The 19,447-nt window shown below is 44.5% G+C and overlaps 1 protein-coding gene across 1 annotated transcript in view; it reads right to left on the bottom strand.

Annotated features, from left to right (window-relative positions):
• The window catches only part of LOC126177000 (uncharacterized), a 548,346-nt gene that overhangs the window by 10,212 nt on the left and 518,687 nt on the right, over window positions 1-19,447 (bottom strand). Inside the window, exon 6 of the mRNA XM_049924215.1 lies at window positions 9,919-10,111. Within this exon, the coding sequence (XP_049780172.1) occupies window positions 9,919-10,111 (193 nt within the window). The remainder of the gene's footprint in view (window positions 1-9,918; window positions 10,112-19,447) is intronic.

The raw sequence follows: 19,447 nt of genomic DNA, 5'->3' as shown, positions 1-19,447 counted from the left end.
ATTATAAAATTTATCTACTGTGACTTTCCCTGTTTTATTCAGGGGCGTTATGTTAATCGTACCTAACATATGTAAGTACCTTTGTAGACTTTTTTCACGGTCATTATCGCAAGCTTAGAAGATATCACAGCCCAGATTTTTGAAAATATCGACTTGTTCCAAAACATTACCCTCTATTATGACTTTAGCTGCAAGATGTGCTTTTCTACAAAAGGCCATACATTTTGCTTTCTGTGTAGATATGTGTAGACTATATGTTTTGCCATTATATGCAAGGACCATACAATATGCTGAAGACTGTCTTCAGTGCCCTTGACTATAGCTTGGTCACCTGCAAAAAGGAGTGAGTTAAAAAGGATCTTCCATTTTCTTTTGCCATGTATTGAGAATGTCACTTACGTGTATTTTAAATAGTATGGGCGACAAAGAACACACTTGTCTGACTTCTTGTGTGATTGTTCCCGCTCATGTACTAGTGACTGTAACGTCGCATATCTTGATGTCATTAGCAGCATACAAACCCTGAGGTGACCTTATTAAATGTTGAGGAATGATATAATCTTCTAAAATTTCCGATGACTTACATCTCACCACCCGGTCGAAGGCATTTTTGTAATCCTCAAAAGCTGTATATGTTGGGAGATTAAATTTCCTGTGCTTTTATAATATATAGCTTATAGAGAAAGCACGATCAATACGTGATCTTCCTTGACAAAAACAATTTACTTCTTCTATCAGAAAGTATCTGTTAAAGTATTTAATATTTTGGAAAGTATGTTGGCATATATCATATTTCCACAGCTTGGTATAGCCGTTACTGTCATTATGGTCTCCTTTTTCAAATACAGGTAAGCCTACTAAGTTCTTCAAACCTTCTAGAATGTGCCCATTCTTCCAGTATGGATTTATGAAATTTAGAAGCATAATCTACTTTTTTTAATGCGCATATTTAATAAGCTCAGAATTTTATTTTATCGTCTCCTTGACACTTTCTGATCCTCGTATTGCTCGAGTTCTTTCAAGGAGATTGGATATAGGTTATGCGCTGTTACAATATTTTTTTCTCTCTCCCTATCCATAGGTTTTGAAAGTAGTCTAGCCATGTACCATCAGAGATATTACTTCACTGTAGAGGATGTTTCTCCTCTTTATGAGGAAAGCTTTTATTATTTTATAATACCTTCAACCTGGTATACTAAATTTCCAAGGGATGCCTGCAAAACATGGATTTTCACTCCTTTTAACAAATGATACAAGTCTTTTATTTTCGGCGTGATCTTGTACACTTCTGGTTTTGAGGTATTTTAAATAAACATCTGTCTTTCTTCTAATCAGCTTTGCTAGGTCTTCATTTCAGTCAAGAAGCCTTCTTTTGTTCGTATATTTCTTCCCTTTTTTCATGAGTGTTCAGCCGATTTTATTATTATATCACTAATTTCTATCCATTCTTCATTTAGGTTTTGATTTATTCCTGAATCTTTAAACTTTTCACCATTTCTTCTTTCATATTACTGCTTCACTCTGGAATCTTGGAGATGATGTATTTTGAAGACTTCTCCCGATGAATAACTTTTAAAGTCAACACTATACAGTTGCAATTTTAATGTAGATACCACCAGGAAACGGCCTACTGTACGGCATACTGTACACTTGCTGTACTTTAGTATATTGTACTGAAGCTCGTAATTTGTGAGGATATAATTAATGACGGATCTGCTTCCTCTTGCACACCAGGTGAATTTATGGACCCTTTTACGTTGCAAAGTTTCTACACTCCAGGGGAAACTTTATTGACACATTCCTGGGGTCAGATACATCAAATGATCACACTGACAGAACCACAGGCACATAGACACAGGCAACAGAGCATGCACAATGTCGGCACTAGTACAGTGTATATCCACCTTTCGCAGCAATGCAGGCTGCTATTCTCCCATGGAGACGATCGTAGAGATGCTGGATGTAGTCCTGTGGAACGGCTTGCCATGCCATTTCCACCTGGCGCCTCAATTGGACCAGCGTTCGTGCTGGACGTGCAGACCGCGTGAGACGACGCTTCATCCAGTCCCAAACATGCTCAATGGGGGACAGATCCGGAGATCTTGCTGGCCAGGGTAGTTGACTTACACCTTCTAGAGCACGTTGGGTGGCACGGGATACATGCGGACGTGCATTGTCCTGTTGGAACAGCAAGTTCCCTTGCCGGTCTAGGAATGGTAGAACGATGGGTTCGATGACGGTTTGGATGTACCGTGCACTATTCAGTGTCCCCTCGACGATCACCAGTGGTGTACGGCCAGTGTAGGAGATCGCTCCCCACACCATGATGCCGGGTGTTGGCCCTGTGTGCCTCGGTCGCATGCAGTCCTGATTGTGGCGCTCACCTGCACGGCGCCAAACACGCATACGACCACCATTGGCACCAAGACAGAAGCGACTCTCATCGCTGAAGACGACACGTCTCCATTCGTCCCTCCATTCACGCCTGTCGCGACACCACTGGAGGCGGGCTGCACGATGTTGGGGCGTGAGCGGAAGACGGCCTAACGGTGTGCGGGACCGTAGCCCAGCTTCATGGAGACGGTTGCGAATGGTCCTCGCCGATACCCCAGGAGCAACAGTGTCCCTAATTTGCTGGGAAGTGGCGGTGCTGTCCCCTACGGCACTGCGTAGGATCCTACGGTCTTGGCGTGCATCCGTGCGTCGCTGCGGTCCGGTCCCAGGTCGACGGGCACGTGCACCTTCCGCCGACCACTGGCGAGAACATCGATGTACTGTGGAGACCTCACGCCCCACGTGTTGAGCAATTCGGCGGTACGTCCACCCGGCCTCCCGCATGCCCACTATACGCCCTCGCTCAAAGTCCGTCAACTGCACATACGGTTCACGTCCACGCTGTCGCGGCATGCTACCAGTGTTAAAGACTGCGATGGAGCTCCGTATGCCACGGCGAACTGGCTGACACTGACGGCGGCGGTGCACAAATGCTGCGCAGCTAGCGCCATTCGACGGCCAACACCGCGGTTCCTGGTGTGTCCGCTGTGCCGTGCGTGTGATCATAGCTTGTACAGCCCTCTCGCAGTGTCCGGAGCAAGTATGGTGGGTCTGACACACCAGTGTCAATGTGTTCTTTTTTCCATTTCCAGGAGTGTAATTTCGAAATATTTCGTACACAATGTTGCAGCCTCTGGAAGTAACAATGCCTCTAACACCACTAGTCTTCTTAAAACAAGGACACCCACATACTGATAAGGTAAAATATTACGACTATGGCCCACTGCGAGACTGAATGCCACCTGGTGGCGTTGTGTGTACGCGACGCGGCGAGGAAAGCGCAAGGTAACTCAAAAGAATGGGAAATTTTGGAACTTGTTTTCGCAACGCTACGAGATTGGTGACGCCCAATGACATATAGAATGCTGCTCATACTGTCTTACCATTCGGTAAACAAAAACACCCAGTAATGGAACGGTGTGCAGCAAGCGTTTGCGGTAAAAGCCTATTACAAGAACAGAAGCGCGGAGGCGGCGTGTCGAGAATTTCGGCGTCATCGCAACATCGGACGGCATGTTCGCGTTCCCCCAGTGCATCCAATCAACACCTGGGTCCCTAATTTTGAAGCATCAAGTGCAAGAAGCAATGTGCACGGAGACCCAGAACCGCTCGTAGGGGAGACAATATCGAGGCTGTGCGAAATGCTTTCGCAAGAAGCCCACAGCGCTCTGTTCGACGCCGTGCAGAGTCTCTGCAGCGGTATCATCAGCTGTTCAACTAATACGGAAAGTGGATTTAAAGTTCCCTCCATACAAGCTGCAGATCGTTCAGCAGCTTCAGCCTAACGATCTGCTAAGGAGTAGACAGTATGCTAAACGCATGTTAACAAAAGTGCACTGTGACAACAATTTCATTAACAACCTGTGGATGTCGGACGATGCTCACTCCAACCTCAGTGGCTTTGTCAACAAACTACTGGTCTCAACAAAATCCACATCAGATGCATGAGCGTCCATTGCACAGCGCCGTGTCATCAAGTGGCGTCAAAAGTCCAAATGGTTCAAATGGCTCTGAAGACTGTGGGACTTAACAATTCAGGTCATCAGTCCCCTACAACTTAGAACTACTTAAACGTAACTAACCTAAGGACATCACACACATCCATGCCCGAGGCAGGATTCGAACCTGCGACCGTAGCGGTCGCATGGCTCCAGACTGAAGCGCCGAGAACCGCTCGGCCACAACGGCCGGCGTCAAAAATGCCTAATTTTTTGAAGATCATGGTGTGTGCGCAACCACTGTAACGTCTGTTCGGAACGTTGCCATGATTGAAATTTTTGCTGCGCATGAATTGCCCCATCTTCCTGCCAGCAGTTGGTTTCAACATGACGGAGCAACGGTACATGCGGCAAATGTATCGCTGGGAGCTGTACGACGATTGTTTGGTAATCGTGTCGTTTCAAATGACGTTGGCACTACATGGACCACAAGGTCGCCTGATATGACAGCATGTGGCTTGCTTGTGGGGCCACCTTAAGAGAACGGTTTACTGTACTCGACTTCCTACCATCGAAGAACTTAACGCAAGAACACGAACAAAACCCTGCCGGATTTCTACTGAAATGTTAGCTCACGTCATGCATAACCTTCCTATCAGGCTGTAGGATTGTGTGCTCCGAAGGGGATCTTGTCTATCGGACGTGGTATTCATGAAAAAGCTTGGTTGTGAAATCCATTAATGGGATAGCGTACTCTGTACTATACATTGACAGAAATAAATATGTGTATAGTATCTGTGCTCATACATTAATCTCCAATCCAAAATTTCTCGTTCTTTTGAGTCAGTGTGTACATGAGCGGAGCAGAGATGATCATTGACCACACGACATCGTCACATACAGTCTCAGTGGGCACGGATTCACTGATATTGGACAATGAATAAATGGAGGAGGAGGAGATTAGAGTTGAATGTCCCATCGACAAAAAAATGGTTCAAATGGCTCTGAGCACTGTAGCACCTAGAACCGCCGGCTGTCCCATCGACAGTGCGCCCATTGGAAAGGAAGCTCCGATATCGGAAGGATGGGGAAGGAAATATGCCTTCCCCTTTTCACAGCAACCATTCCGGCATTTGCCTGGAATGAGTTAGAAAAATCACGGAAAACCTAAATCTGGATGACCTGATGGGGATTTGAACCGTCGTCCTCCCGAATGCGAGTCCAGTGTGAAGACCACTCGAGATATGCACCGCACCATGGATGTAGGCTAATGGTGACAGTATTATTCCGAGGGGGACATACTTCTAAGTTTCCATGGGACTTGCGGTAGTAATCTAACAATGAGGCACCACTACAGCTGTCAAGTACTTGAATCTTAAACTGACTATCTACATCCCTTCATCCTCGATGTCTTCCAAAGCAAAGATGGTGTCTGTCACAGTCACAAGACCAGATTAGAGCCACAGCGGTCTGAGGAACATAATAGCAATTTCACGTTGATATCCTGGTCAATAAATTCACCTGATCTGAACCAAATGGAATACAGGTAGGACGCTAGAGGGTGCCGGCTCCGCTCCACAAACCACCGGCCCATAATTTACATAAATTGCGTAGCTTATACATAGACATCTGGTACCACGTATCTTCGAAAATCTACAAAGAACTAGTCCAATTATGCCGCACACAACCTCTGCTGTACTCTGCTCCGATGGTCGACTAACATCCCGTTAAGCGGGTACCCATCAGTGTATAAGGCATGGAAATTAAGTGACAAAAAGCAATATGGGACAAAGGCTGCCAATACTATAATCAAGAACCTATCCTCCACAGCAACTCCTAGTTTACGGATAGGACATGCGCTAAATTGCAACCGAGATACATAACAATGACCGCAACTTACTCAGTAATCTCCGCAGGTCAAGCGGCAGAGATCCCCAAATTTGTTCGCGTGGCTTAACGTCAAAAGGTGATTTACGTCATCCATTCCTCTCGTGTAAGCGGTACCACGACAGCAAGTCACTTTGGTGAAAGAACTAACAGTAACGATGCCTGCGACACAACTATACTCGAATCATAGAACTCAACAACAAACAGAATACAGTATCGTCATGAACTTTTTAAGCGATTGTAACCTTTACATATAACTCAGACTGTATTCCCAAGTACCATCTCATCAACAGTCATTACTACTGTACCTACGTATTGTTTAATCTTTGAGACGTAGTATAACGAGAGTAGCAATTGTATTTCTTATCAAATATGTGTATTGCTACTAGTCATCACGTTCTTTTCCCTCAGTAATCTAAAATGCTTGGATTGTTTTCCATTAGTTGTGTATCAGTGAACTGTATCAGTTATGTGCTCTGTTAGTGCTGACTCAACGTACCATCCGCTTGAGAACACTGCACGAAGTCCACATGAAAATTAGGTAATAAAACAAACTAAAACAGAAAGCAAACTTTCAAGTAATTTCATCCCAGGTTTTCTTTTTGCTAAATGAGGTTTAGCCCATGGTGTAAGACATGCTAATGTTCCTAACGTAGCAGATCATTAAGTGGCACAAGGGGACCCCAAATTCCTTTCTCCGATAGTTACTATAGTTTTATCAAGATCCAATCATTACTACGATAGAATGTACAGAGACGCAATCGTAACTGAAAATCCAAATAGTCTTGAGTTATTTGTGTACTTGGGATGTCTACCTTTCACAGTAAATTTTCCTATACAGCAAGTGAAATGTGTACCAAGTTTCGTGAGAGGGATTATCAGAAAGTGACGCACAATAATTTTATTACCAAAAAGTTTAATAGGTAACAAAATAAAAAAAATGAAATAGCTTACACCTTTTACCTACTTTTCTACATAGTCATCAACGTTCTCAGCACATTTTTCCCATCGTGGAACCAGTTTCAATATGACCTATTTTTAACAGTCCGTTTGGTTGGAGTATAGCTTTCACTTCCGCACCTATCGTAAGGCGTTGGCCAGCCAGGACTTTCTTCTTGGGACCCAACAGGCGAAAGTCCGATGGTGCAATGTCCGTACTGTATGGTGGATGCTGCTATATCCTCCCACACAAATTTCGCAATTTTCTCACAATCAGAAGCAGCAACAGGGGGCGAGAATTGCCATGATAAATTTTGACACCGTCAGGATTAATGCTTGTCACGAACAGCACGACGCAACCTAACCAAAATTTTAATGTGGGCTGCAGTATTCACAGTGGTCCCGTGTTCAGAAAAGCCCACAAATAACAAACCACGCATATCCCACAACATTGTCACAAGCGCTTTCCTAACAGGTTGAGTCACTTTGGATTCTTTTCGTACTGAGGAACCAGAGTGTTTTTACTCCATAGAAGCTTGCTTGGTTTCTGGCGTGTAGTAGTACGCCCATGACTCATCACCAATGACGGTTCCTTTCAGAAAGTCGTGCCCCTCTGCGGCGTAATGCATAAAGTGATCCTAGATTCTCATCATTCGATGACCATTGAGGTTGTCTGTCAGGTTCTTGGGCACCCAGCGAGTACTAACTTTACAAAGTTTCAACGTGTCATGAACAGTATCGTACACCGCACAATAGGAAATGTTGTAGTGCTGAGATAAAATTCGCAGTTGCACACGCCGGTCGTTCAAAATTGCTGCCCTAATGGCTTCGACATTCTGCCGGGTTTCAGCTGTTACCGGCCGCCCGGAGCGTGGAGAATCATTAAGGTTCACACGGCTCTCTTGGAAGAAATTACATCACTTCGAGACATTGCTACGGCACATACAGCACTCTCCATACACGCCACGCATGTACGTATCAATTTAACTCGATTGATGCCTTTTGGTCCAGAAATATCAAACAACACTTCGCTGTTCTTCACAGGTTGTTGACAGTAAGATGCGCGATATTCGTTTCGTAGTTCAGGCTTATCTCGCTAGAGATATACATGAAAACAAAATACTTTCTGTAGGGCAAACTTTAACATTCCAGCTGCAATACGAGTGAAGAAAGATATCATTGTGCTTCACTTTCTGGTCCTCCCTCGTAGAAATTACTTGAAACGTTACGGAGATATGCAGTTAAGTTATACCACTGTCTTTCCACCCCCCAATTCCCCTCCCCTTTTCTCTAGCGGACGAATGCCATTGGAACTGTCACCAACGGCCCTAGCGTCCCAGAAAACTATAAATTCGATACTAATACCAGTCGCTTTCGAATATTTTTTACATGGCATGGGTTCTCATCCCTACATTGGAGAGGTAGTAGGGGGATGGTTGTACTACCTCAGGAAGCTTCGCGGCTGCCCACACAGCAACTTAAGAAATTTTCATCGTAATCGTATGAATGATATAAGAACGCAGTAAGAACGCACAGAAGACCAATAAACCGGGAAGCAAGCTATTATTCATCTACAGGATGCCCGACCCCCCCCCCTAAAAAAAAAAAAAAAAACATGCCTTAGGAACAGGTTCCTTACACCAAAACAAGAAAAAAATCTAGTAAATATGGATGCTAATGTTTAGCATCTCATGACATATTTTCTTATGACATAGTTTAGTTTAAAAAGCTGGTGAAGTCACCTGCATGCACAAAATATTTGGCTAGTCAATCAATGAGTTAAATATCACAAGCTCACTTTCTTGTAACATACCTTATTTTAAGAAACAAAAGTTAAATCCTATCATAACTGTTGTAATTATAGTGTTCATTTTCTCTAATTTCCATCTAAATTCGTTTAAATCCGTATATAAACATGTTATCTAGATCGTATCTGAAAAAAAATTACTTTCTTTAATTGTTTTAAGAAGTATTATGTTCTTCTGAATATAAAATGTACACCACTATTGTCTGCCTTTTTTTTACATACTATCATTATCATTATTAATTCGTTGCCTTATGCAAATAATTTACTGGTAACGGTTAGGCTATGCATCATTTGTTAAACAGTGAAATTCATTGCATTTTGTCTATAAAAGTTTAGAAAATACTAATGTTTTTTACTTTTATTAACAAATGGAAAAGTTAATTAACATATATGAATTACAGCTTATTAATGAAAATATTTTCCTTTTCAGTATCACTAACAGAATGAGAATGTAAGTATTCAAGACATAATAAAAGTTAGTACAAAATGTGAAACATCAAACAGAAAGTGAATTAATTGAGTAGTGCTACTGATGTATATGATCTCTATTCATTTAACATTAAGGCATTTCGCACATCTACGCCAAATTTAAATTTATTTTCATGTGATTAATGTTTAAAAGCAAATGGTACTTTTTGAAATGATATTATTCAGTATTTGTTAATTGACATTTCCATTTCATAATATAAATACTGTTTAAATAAGATAAAAGATTTTATGATTGAATGGAACCAAGGACCTCACACATACAGCATCTATACGCTATACACCCATCTACCTGCGAGTCTTTGCATTTGATTCTACATAATAGCACTGATACATCTTTTGACCTTCAAAGACGATTTTTCGGTTATTTTTTGGAACTGCATCATATTGATTTATGGAACTGAGGGGTACTGTCCTTCAAACTGTCTAAGTATAAGGAAAATTCTAGTGATTTCTATGACTATAAGTTCGGTTGTAATATTGTGGCGTTCAGAACACCCAAGCAGCAAAAATCTTGGTTGTATTACCCAGAAGTGCAACTAGGCTAACTCAGCTGCTGCTGTTTATGAAATAAACATGACTGTGACGAAAATTATTTAACAGAATGCGGAATTGAGTCATAAACACGATAACAACATCGTTAGATAATCGATAGCTGCCACGCATTCTTCGTGTTGTTATCACAGAGCTTGAGCAACACATTGCAAGTAGAGCATTGTATCTCTGCATGAGCAGGGTACGGAATACAGTTTCAAAACAGGGGTAAAAGAAAGCAGCTGGGGAAACTGCACAGACAGCGATCCTCACCCACGACGAGGGCCTCCCGCGTCTCGACCAGCGGCTCTGCGTCCGGGCCGCCGCCCGCGGTCACCGTCGCCTGGCATCGAACCCGCAGCCGGCCGTCAGCGGAGAAGTGTCGCTCGGACACGACGAGGCGCAGCCCGGACACGGTGGCCGTCAGCCCGTGCTGCTGCACGGACGCCTCCAGCGCCGGCGGAACCTGCCGACACGCCTGCGTCACCAGGGGGTCCACTCTGCTGGCCAAACTGCACTCTTAAAACGGCCACCTCCTACAGCGGCGACATTCACAACAAAAAAAAAATGGCTCTGAGCACTATGGGACTTAACATCTATGGTCATCAGTCCCCTAGAACTTAGAACTACTTAAACCTAACTAACCTAAGGACATCACACAACACCCAGCCATCACGAGGCAGAGAAAATCCCCGACCCCGCCGGAAATCGAACCCGGGAACCCGGGCGCGGGAAGCGAGAACGCTACCGCACGACCACAAGCTGCGGGCGACATGCACAACAGTGCGACCACTACGCTGCTGGTTTCGTTCCTATATTGGTAAAAATCTGAAAGTCTAACAAAAAGAAAAGTTAATGTGTTGAAAGTTTGGCACAGTGCCACATTGTTTACTCTTAGCAAAGGTCCAAGTGTACGGAATAGGGTCTCAGATATCTGAACTGATCGAAGACTTAATAAGTAGCAGATGGTGTCCGGGAAGTAGGGGCTAAACAGCTATAGAATATACAAAAATGTTTGAAAATGTAATTTTTTTACAAACACTTTAACTAACTTCTCCCATTTATATATGAGAAACTATATCCTCCATATGACCAACAAGGACGCGCGGCAACGAGCAAAGCGTTCTTTGAACTTCTCGATGATACGTTCACAAACATCTGATAGGATGCCGTTAATAAACCTTTTAATTTCGTCCTTCAATTGGTGTATTATAGTGGTGTCTTCACGTACACTTTTGATTTCACAAATCGCTACAGAAAAAAGTCACAAGGCGTAAGATCACATGATCTGGCAGGCGATTCCTGGTTGCCACGCAATGAGGTAATTTTTTGAGGAAACTTTTCATTCAGCAGAGCAATTGCTTCGTGGGATGTGTGACATGTTGCACCATCTTGTTGACACAAAAAAATCAGAAAGCATATTTCGGTAACGGTCGCCGTTCACGTTGACGGCAGCTCCCTCATTATTTTCAGAAGAATTTGGGACGATCACTCCTCCTGCCCAGCACCCACACCACAAAGTCCTGCGTTGTGGCCGCATGTCATCTTCCACAGTCACTCGCGGATTTTCGTTACCCCATATTCCGCAGTTCTGTTTGTTGACTCCTGACGTGAAAGTGCGCCCACTCTGAGAAAATTATTCTTTTTGTAAAGCTTTCGTTCTCCGCTTGTCGAGACAAGACCCATTGAGTAAATCGATGTCTCTTTCCATGATCTGCAGGCTTCAACTCTTATGTGAATCGAATCTTCAGAACGTTGGAAAGGATTTCATGCAGTTAACTTCGTGATAAATTCAGTTACTGAGCTAGTCAGCGAACTGATTTTCTTTTCTTACGGTCACATTGTCAAGCACAAAAATGGTTCAAATGGCTCTGAGCACTATGGCACTTAACTTCTGAGGTCATCAGTCCCCTAGAACTTAGAACTACTTAAACCTAACCAACCTAAGGACAGCACACACATCCATGCCCGAGGCAGGATTCGAACCTGCGACCGTAGCAGTCGCGCGGTTCCAGACTGTAGCGCCTAGAACCGCTCGGCCACCCCGGCCGGCCATTGTCAAACATGACAGCAGTGTTTTCATGTGTTCGAACAGAACGCGGTCGTCCTATTTTCTAAAAGTTTGAAACTGAATCCGTGATCTCAAACTTCGGAATGATTCCTTTGGAGAAGTATTACGTCCGAGTGTCACGCGCAATTCACGATCGGTTGCCGTGGGACTTCCATTGTTTTTGTTACAGCTTTTTATCACTTGGATACATTGCTCACTAGTCATTTGCTCCATGACGAATATAACACCAAACAACGATGCTCATCTCACAAAAGCTATCTGGCTACTAATGGGAACGATCACAGATAACAAACATGAAAGAAACTACTTCTCGGACGCCCGTTAGAACCCAGTATTTTATCCTGAAACGAAGCTATCGTAAGGGGTGTCACACGAAAGTACGATAGGACAGTTCTCGTTCTATCTATACATCGTTAGTCCAAAATGTTTCGAGACTGACTTTATTCACGGCGTATAAACGAGATCAGTGCAGCTACTAAGCTGGCAGCTTTGAGCTAACAGCTGTAAACAACAGATGTGCATTCGTCACGAGCGTTGGTGTTCAGTAGTGGACGTGTGGCCATAGTGTGTAAATTTTGTTGTGTCACAAATCGTAGTGAGGCACATCTCTAAATCAAATGTTCAGCGCATCCTCCAGAATGTTATGAAGAAGAGGAAAGAGGATGCAAAGTATAACCTACGCTTCTTGTCTCCCAAATAAAATCAACGAAACATGGATGCCTGCCATAACTTGAATGAAATGGAAAACCTGGACAGTTACTTTCTGGACAAAATGTCATCATTGTTGACGAGTCTTTCACACAACGTCGAAGTCCAGAAAGTTACATGGAGGATGAATGCTTTGACGACATAACCAACACTGAAGCCAATACGCCGCGTCTTGAGCAACATCCCAAATAAGGACTGTTAGCGGTGTTTCACATAGTTATAAAAACGTTCTGTTCATTTTACTTCAACGCGTGAGACTTGAAGCATTAAAACCACCATCTTAAATTTTCTCCACTTTTGCCAATCTAGTTGCGAACGTTTTCGAATGACGGGGGTACGTCAACGAACCGAGTATTAGGATGAACAATAATCAGCGACTATTCCCTCATGTGCATGTAGTGTAAGGACAAGTGTCAGCGTTGAGTGCCTGTAGGCAGATACATGACGATTTAGACAGAAATTCTGTTTTATGTGATCAATTGTAGCTTGATCTCAATACAGAGGAATGTAATTCGATACAAACGGGCGGGAAAAGGAACCATGCGTTTTTCGAATATAGTATAAGTGATGTGCTGGCCGCTTGATAAAGTCACATCGATTAATAACTAGGCGTAGCGTTGCAAAGTGACTTGAAATGGAAGCAGCACCTTAAGTTGGTTGCTGAGAAGGCGAATGGTCGACTTTGGTTTATTAGCAGAATACTAGGATAATGTACGTCACCTAATATAAGGGCGACCGCGTACAGGGGCGCTATTAAATATGTTTGATCAACACGCGAGTACTACGGGAATGCTCTGTGAACTCAGATGCGAATCCCTGAGAGGAAGAAGATGTTCTTTTCGCGGAACAGTATTTCGAAAGTTTATCAAACCGGCATTTCGACCGAACACACAACGATCCTATTGCTATCAGAAAACATCACGCGTAAGGACCACGAAAACAAGAAAAGGTAAATTAGGGCTCGTACTGGATAGAGACAACCGTTTTCCCCCGCTCCATTTGCTACTGGAACAGGAGACGGAATGATCAACCACGCTCCAGTACCGTAACATCAGCTGCAACTAATAACGCCTAGCCGTATCCACCTGCTGGAACGGCTACTTGCTGCCTATCACAGCATACCTTGCTCACGTCCCGTGCTGGTTAAAATTCCGAAACTTTCGTCTGAATTTTATGTTGTTTGCAGTAGAATCATAAAATGAATTACATTTCCGGCAACACTGTGTATGGCTCACCTCAACATCTCACCAGAGCCATCTGCCTTTTATTTTTGTAATAGGTGTCGTCTTCCATCTCACATAGGTTGGTCACTGTACGAGGTGCATTCAAGTTCTAAGGCCTCCGATTTTTTTTTCTCCGGACTAGAAAGAGATAGAAACATGCGCATTGTTTTAAAATGAGGCCGCGTTCATTGTCAATACGTCCCAGAGATCGCAGCACCGTATGGCAGATGGAATTTTACCACCAGCGGCGAGAATGAGAACTGTTTTAAATACTTTAAATGGCGACGTTTTCCTTACTTGAACAGCGTGCAATCATTCGTTTTCTGAATTTGCGCGGTGTGAAACCAATTGAAATTCATCGACAGTTGAAGGAGACATGTGGTGATGGAGTTATGGATGTGTCGAAAGTGCGTTCGCGGGTGCGACAGTTTAATGAAGGCAGAACATCGTGTGACAACAAACCGAAACAACCTCGGCCTCCCATAAGCTGGTCTGACGACATGATGGAGAAAGTGGAGAGAATTGTTTTGGGGGATCGCCGAATGATTGTTGAACAGATCGCCTCCAGAGCTCGCATTTCTGTGTGTTCTGTGCGCACAATTCTGCATGACGACCTGAAAATGCGAAAAGTGTCATCCAGGTGGGTGCCAGGAATGCTGACGGACGACCACATGGCTGCCCGTGTGACATGTTGCCAAGCAATGTTGACGCGCAACGACAGCATGAATGGGACTTTCTTTTCGTCGGTTGTGACAATGGATGAGACGTGGATGCCATTTTTCAATCCAGAAACAAAGCGCCAGTGAGCTCAATGGAAGCACACAGATTCACCGCCACCAAAAAAATTTCGTGTAACCGCCAGTGCTGAAAAAATGATGGTGTTTACGTTCTGGGACAGCGAGGGCGTAATCCTTACCCATTGCGTTCCTAAGGGCACTACGGTAACAGATGCATCGTATGAAAATGTTTTGAAGAACAAATTCCTTCCTGCACTACAACAAAAACGTTCGAGAAGGGCTGCACGTGTGCTGTTTCACCAAGACAACGCACCCGCACATCGAGCTAACGTTACGCAACAGTTTCTTCGTGATAACAACTTTGAAGTGATTCCTTATGCTCCCTACTCACCTGACCTGGCTCCTAGTGACTTTTGGCTTTTCCCAACAGTGAAAAACACTCTCCGTGGCCGCACATTCACCAGCCGTGATGCTATTGCCTCAGCGATTTTCCAGTGGTCAAAACAGAATCCTAAATAAGCCCTCGCCGCTGCCATGGAATCATGGCGTCAGCGTTGTGAAAAATGTGTACGTCTGCAGGGCGATTACGTCGAGAAGTAACGCCAGTTTCATCGATTTCGGGTGAGTAGTTAATTAGAAAAAAAATCGGAGGCCTTAGAACTTGAATGCACCTCGTACATTTCCGCCAAACTGTGTACGGCTCACCTCAACGTCTCACCAGAGCCATCTACCTTTTCTTTTTGTAAAAGGTGTCGTCTTCCGTCTCACACAGATTGGCCGCTGTAGGTGACAACGGTCTACTTGTCTACTCATCGCCCCCCAGTAGGCCTGTTGGCAGTACTCTCGGCCAGACGGTACAGCGTGGCGCTCAGGAAGCACGTTTGCCGCTCCCAGCGGGGCTGGCCTGGCGGTGTCTGGGAAGATCCTCCTGGGAGCGTGTGAGGAGAAGGCGGGACGTGGCGGCAGCCGTAGCGCGGATTCCCGACGTGTTCTCGGTAGCCTTCAATTGAAGAACACTTCCCGCAGCACGCCGTCCCTCTGGTTCCCGGTCAGCATCCGAGGATAACGCTGCTAGTAATTCCATGTACGAGCATTGAATAACTAAGACACTCTAGCGAAGTACCAGGGTTGGTCAACAGGTAATGTCTCTTGAGTCATAAAAAATTTAATAATGAAGATGTGAGACCAGACATAGTACATACCTTCACCCGAACTGACCTCTACACAACACTACCCATCAACATACTCACCACTCATTTGTGCACATTTGCGTCGTCATTGAACGCAGGCATGAAAAGCAGCTCCTGGGTTTGCTTTTAGAGCTATGATTTTAGAGCTGCTTTAAGCGCAGCCAATAAAAAGTGTCTCAACCAGCCTCAGAGTATAAAAAACAAAACTTATCTGGTACACCCATTTAAACTGAACTTAAAGGGAGACAGACGGTGGCAGAAATAATGAAAAATTTACAAATTATTTGTTTTGCTTATTTGATAGTAAATACACTCCTGGAAACTGAAATAAGAACACCGTGAATTCATTGTCCCAGGAAGGGGAAACTTTATTGACACATTCCTGGGGTCAGATACATCACATGATCACACTGACAGAACCACAGGCACATAGACACAGGCAACAGAGCATGCACAATGTCGGCACTAGTACAGTGTATATCCACCTTTCGCAGCAATGCAGGCTGCTATTCTCCCATGGAGACGATCGTAGAGATGCTGGATGTAGTCCTGTGGAACGGCTTGCCATGCCATTTCCACCTGGCGCCTCAGTTGGACCAGCGTTCGTGCTGGACGTGCAGACCGCGTGAGACGACGCTTCATCCAGTCCCAAACATGCTCAATGGGGGACAGATCCGGAGATCTTGCTGGCCAGGGTAGTTGACTTACACCTTCTAGAGCACGTTGGGTGGCACGGGATACATGCGGACGTGCATTGTCCTGCTGGAACAGCAAGTTCCCTTGCCGGTCTAGGAATGGTAGAACGATGGGTTCGATGACGGTTTGGATGTACCGTGCACTATTCAGTGTCCCCTCGACGATCACCAGTGGTGTACGGCCAGTGTAGGAGATCGCTCCCCACACCATGATGCCAGGTGTTGGCCCTGTGTGCCTCGGTCGTATGCAGTCCTGATTGTGGCGCTCACCTGCACGGCGCCAAACACGCATACGACCATCATTGGCACCAAGGCAGAAGCGACTCTCATCGCTGAAGACGACACGTCTCCATTCGTCCCTCCATTCACGCCTGTCGCGACACCACTGGAGGCGGGCTGCACGATGTTGGGGCGTGAGCGGAAGACGGCCTAACGGTGTGCGGGACCGTAGCCCAGCTTCGTGGAGACGGTTGCGAATGGTCCTCGCCGATACCCCAGGAGCAACAGTGTCCCTAATTTGCTGGGAAGTGGCGGTGCGGTCCCCTACGGCACTGCGTAGGATCCTACGGTCTTGGCGTGCATCCGTGCGTCGCTGCGGTCCGGTCCCAGGTCGACGGGCACGTGCACCTTCCGCCGACCACTGGCGACAACATCGATGTACTGTGGAGACCTCACGCCCCACGGGTTGAGCAATTCGGCGGTACGTCCACCCGGCCTCCCGCATGCCCACTATACGCCCTCGCTCAAAGTCCGTCAACTGCACATACGGTTCACGTCCACGCTGTCGCGGCATGCTACCAGTGTTAAAGACTGCGATGGAGCTCCGTATGCCACGGCAAACTGGCTGACACTGATGGCGGCTGTGCACAAATGCTGCGCAGCTAGCGCCATTCGACGGCCAACACCGCGGTTCCTGGTGTGTCCGTTGTGCCGTGCGTGTGATCATTGCTTGTACAGCCCTCTCGCAGTGTCCGGAGCAAGTATGGTGGGTCTGACACACCGGTGTCAATGTGTTCTGTTTCCATTTCCAGGAGTGTATAATTTAGATTATTATCCCAATTTTTTTCCTTTAAATTCGAACTACAAATGGCATAAAAAAATTAAAACCCTAAGCAGTGTAATGTGCCAAGCCCGCTTTTCAATCTACCAAATGGAGGAAAAATTTTATTGCAGAATTTGGCCTGTGAACCTAGAAAATATAGCTTTACAAGGCTGTGATTTTTTTCTATACATAACAGCAGTGTTGTAAAGAAGGCTGTGGAGCCATTTTATGGTTCAATCAGTGTGGTAGAGAAGGCTGTGGAGTGTTGTAAACAAGTTTCGCGCTGTTCAGTGGAATTCGAGTGACACTTGATTTATTGTGCCATTCTTTGTGCAAGGTTGAATCTGTTGATCCCTTTTTATAATACCTAGGCCTGATAAAGTATTTAAAAATATAGTAAGTCCCATACTTCAAATATAAAGCGAAAAACTGACATTGAGGTTAGGGTCGGGCATGCAGATGCAAACGTTAGCTTGTCTCCAAGTGTACCTAAAATAAAACTTAGGACAGCGATTGTGTCAGAAGAAACAAACCATGACATAAATACAGGTTTCAGAATTGTGGATCTGGAAGTGATGGCAGAAGAACTTAGAAAATGATCTAAGTAAATAAATATATTTACTATATTGTAATGTAACAAATTATTTTTTCCTACACTCTTTTTGACCCATTGTTACAAAACTGTACAGGAGCCGATATACTTTTGTGTCTTCTGTTACTAAAAGGGTTTCAATGTTTGTAGGCAAAACATTCCCAGAGCTCATCAGAGGCTGTAGTAGTTTCTTAGTTTCTTGATATCCTATACGGCGTCCGAGGGAAATATGATTAACGTCTTCCTCACTGCAGCATTTACATGAAGAAGATGCGACCATATTGAGGTGGTAGAGATGTTGCCGGAATCTCCCGTGATTGAAGCGAAGTTTTGCCCTTGTCATTATAAAGCTTTTGCTGTATCTGCAAGTCTGGTACCAAGGACATGATGGGAGATTAGGTATTGCGGCATGGTGTCTCCGCTTAATTTTGTAAGATTGTACGAGATTACGGTTCCCACGGGCCCTAATACAGTTCTTGTGGTATGAAGGATATTGTCGGGTGGCACTTTATCTTATTTCACTGAACTAGTGTACACAGTTTCCTTAACCATAGTATGTACTTTTTCATTTCCTTTTAATCCGCTGTGAGCTCTCACCTGTAACATGACGGTCGTCTTATTTACATGGGAAAGCTATTGCACTGCTTCTATGATCCGAAATACCACCTTTTGGTGTTGTTGACGTCGTAGCATTGTAACAACAGCGTGAGTCTGATAAAATAATTGAAGTTCCTCTGAAACACGAGTTGTGCAGTGAGTATGGAAGCAACTTCCGGGAGCTTGAATTTCCCTCCTCGATTAGTCTTTCCGTCTACGAATGCACTTACTATAGCGTCTTCCGATCCAAATGTGTGGTTCTGTCTTGCGATGGCTGTGCTGTGAGGTTATCGGGTCAGTGAACCTTTCTGAATGGAAGGCACGTCTTAATACTCAGCTTCCTTGCTGAAGCAGTTCATGTTTTGAGAAGTGGCGACATATTCAAGGGGAGAAGAAACATGAAAGTAAAATTCTGCTGAGGCTGATATTTTTTCCTTAATACAATACCTACCTGCATAGCACACTGTAGTGAGATCAGTTATCTAAGTTTTTTAATAGAGAAACGGGCGTTGTAGGTAAACAGCTCAGTGGCTCGATGGCTGATAAAATGATTCAGGAATGTGGCGCGTTAGAGTTCACAACCTACAGCGGAACCTATGTGACCATACGTCATACGTCTAGAAACAAAACCCTAAATTTTTCCAAACAAGTTTTGATACGTGAGTTCAACGATGACGCAAATGTGCACAATGCATGGTGACTACCTGTATGTTGAACGGTAGTTTCAGGCTATGGTTTGTATTAATTCCGTTGTTATGTAAGCTCATTATCAATTTATTTATGACACGGGGGACATTAACTTGTCATGCATCTTCGTATTCTATTCAATGTAATTCCCGTAAATTCCGGGGAAGGGGAGGATGAACTATGATTCCACTTTTAATCACATCCCAGATGTGTTCGATCGGATTTAGATCTGCCGAGTTGAGTGGCGGGGGGCAGTGCAT

Source organism: Schistocerca cancellata, chromosome 3 (genome assembly GCF_023864275.1).
Source record: "Schistocerca cancellata isolate TAMUIC-IGC-003103 chromosome 3, iqSchCanc2.1, whole genome shotgun sequence".
Taxonomy (NCBI): Eukaryota; Metazoa; Arthropoda; class Insecta; order Orthoptera; family Acrididae; genus Schistocerca; species Schistocerca cancellata.
The sequence above is the reverse complement of the archived record's forward strand: the minus strand, read 5'-3'. Positions and strand labels throughout refer to the sequence as shown.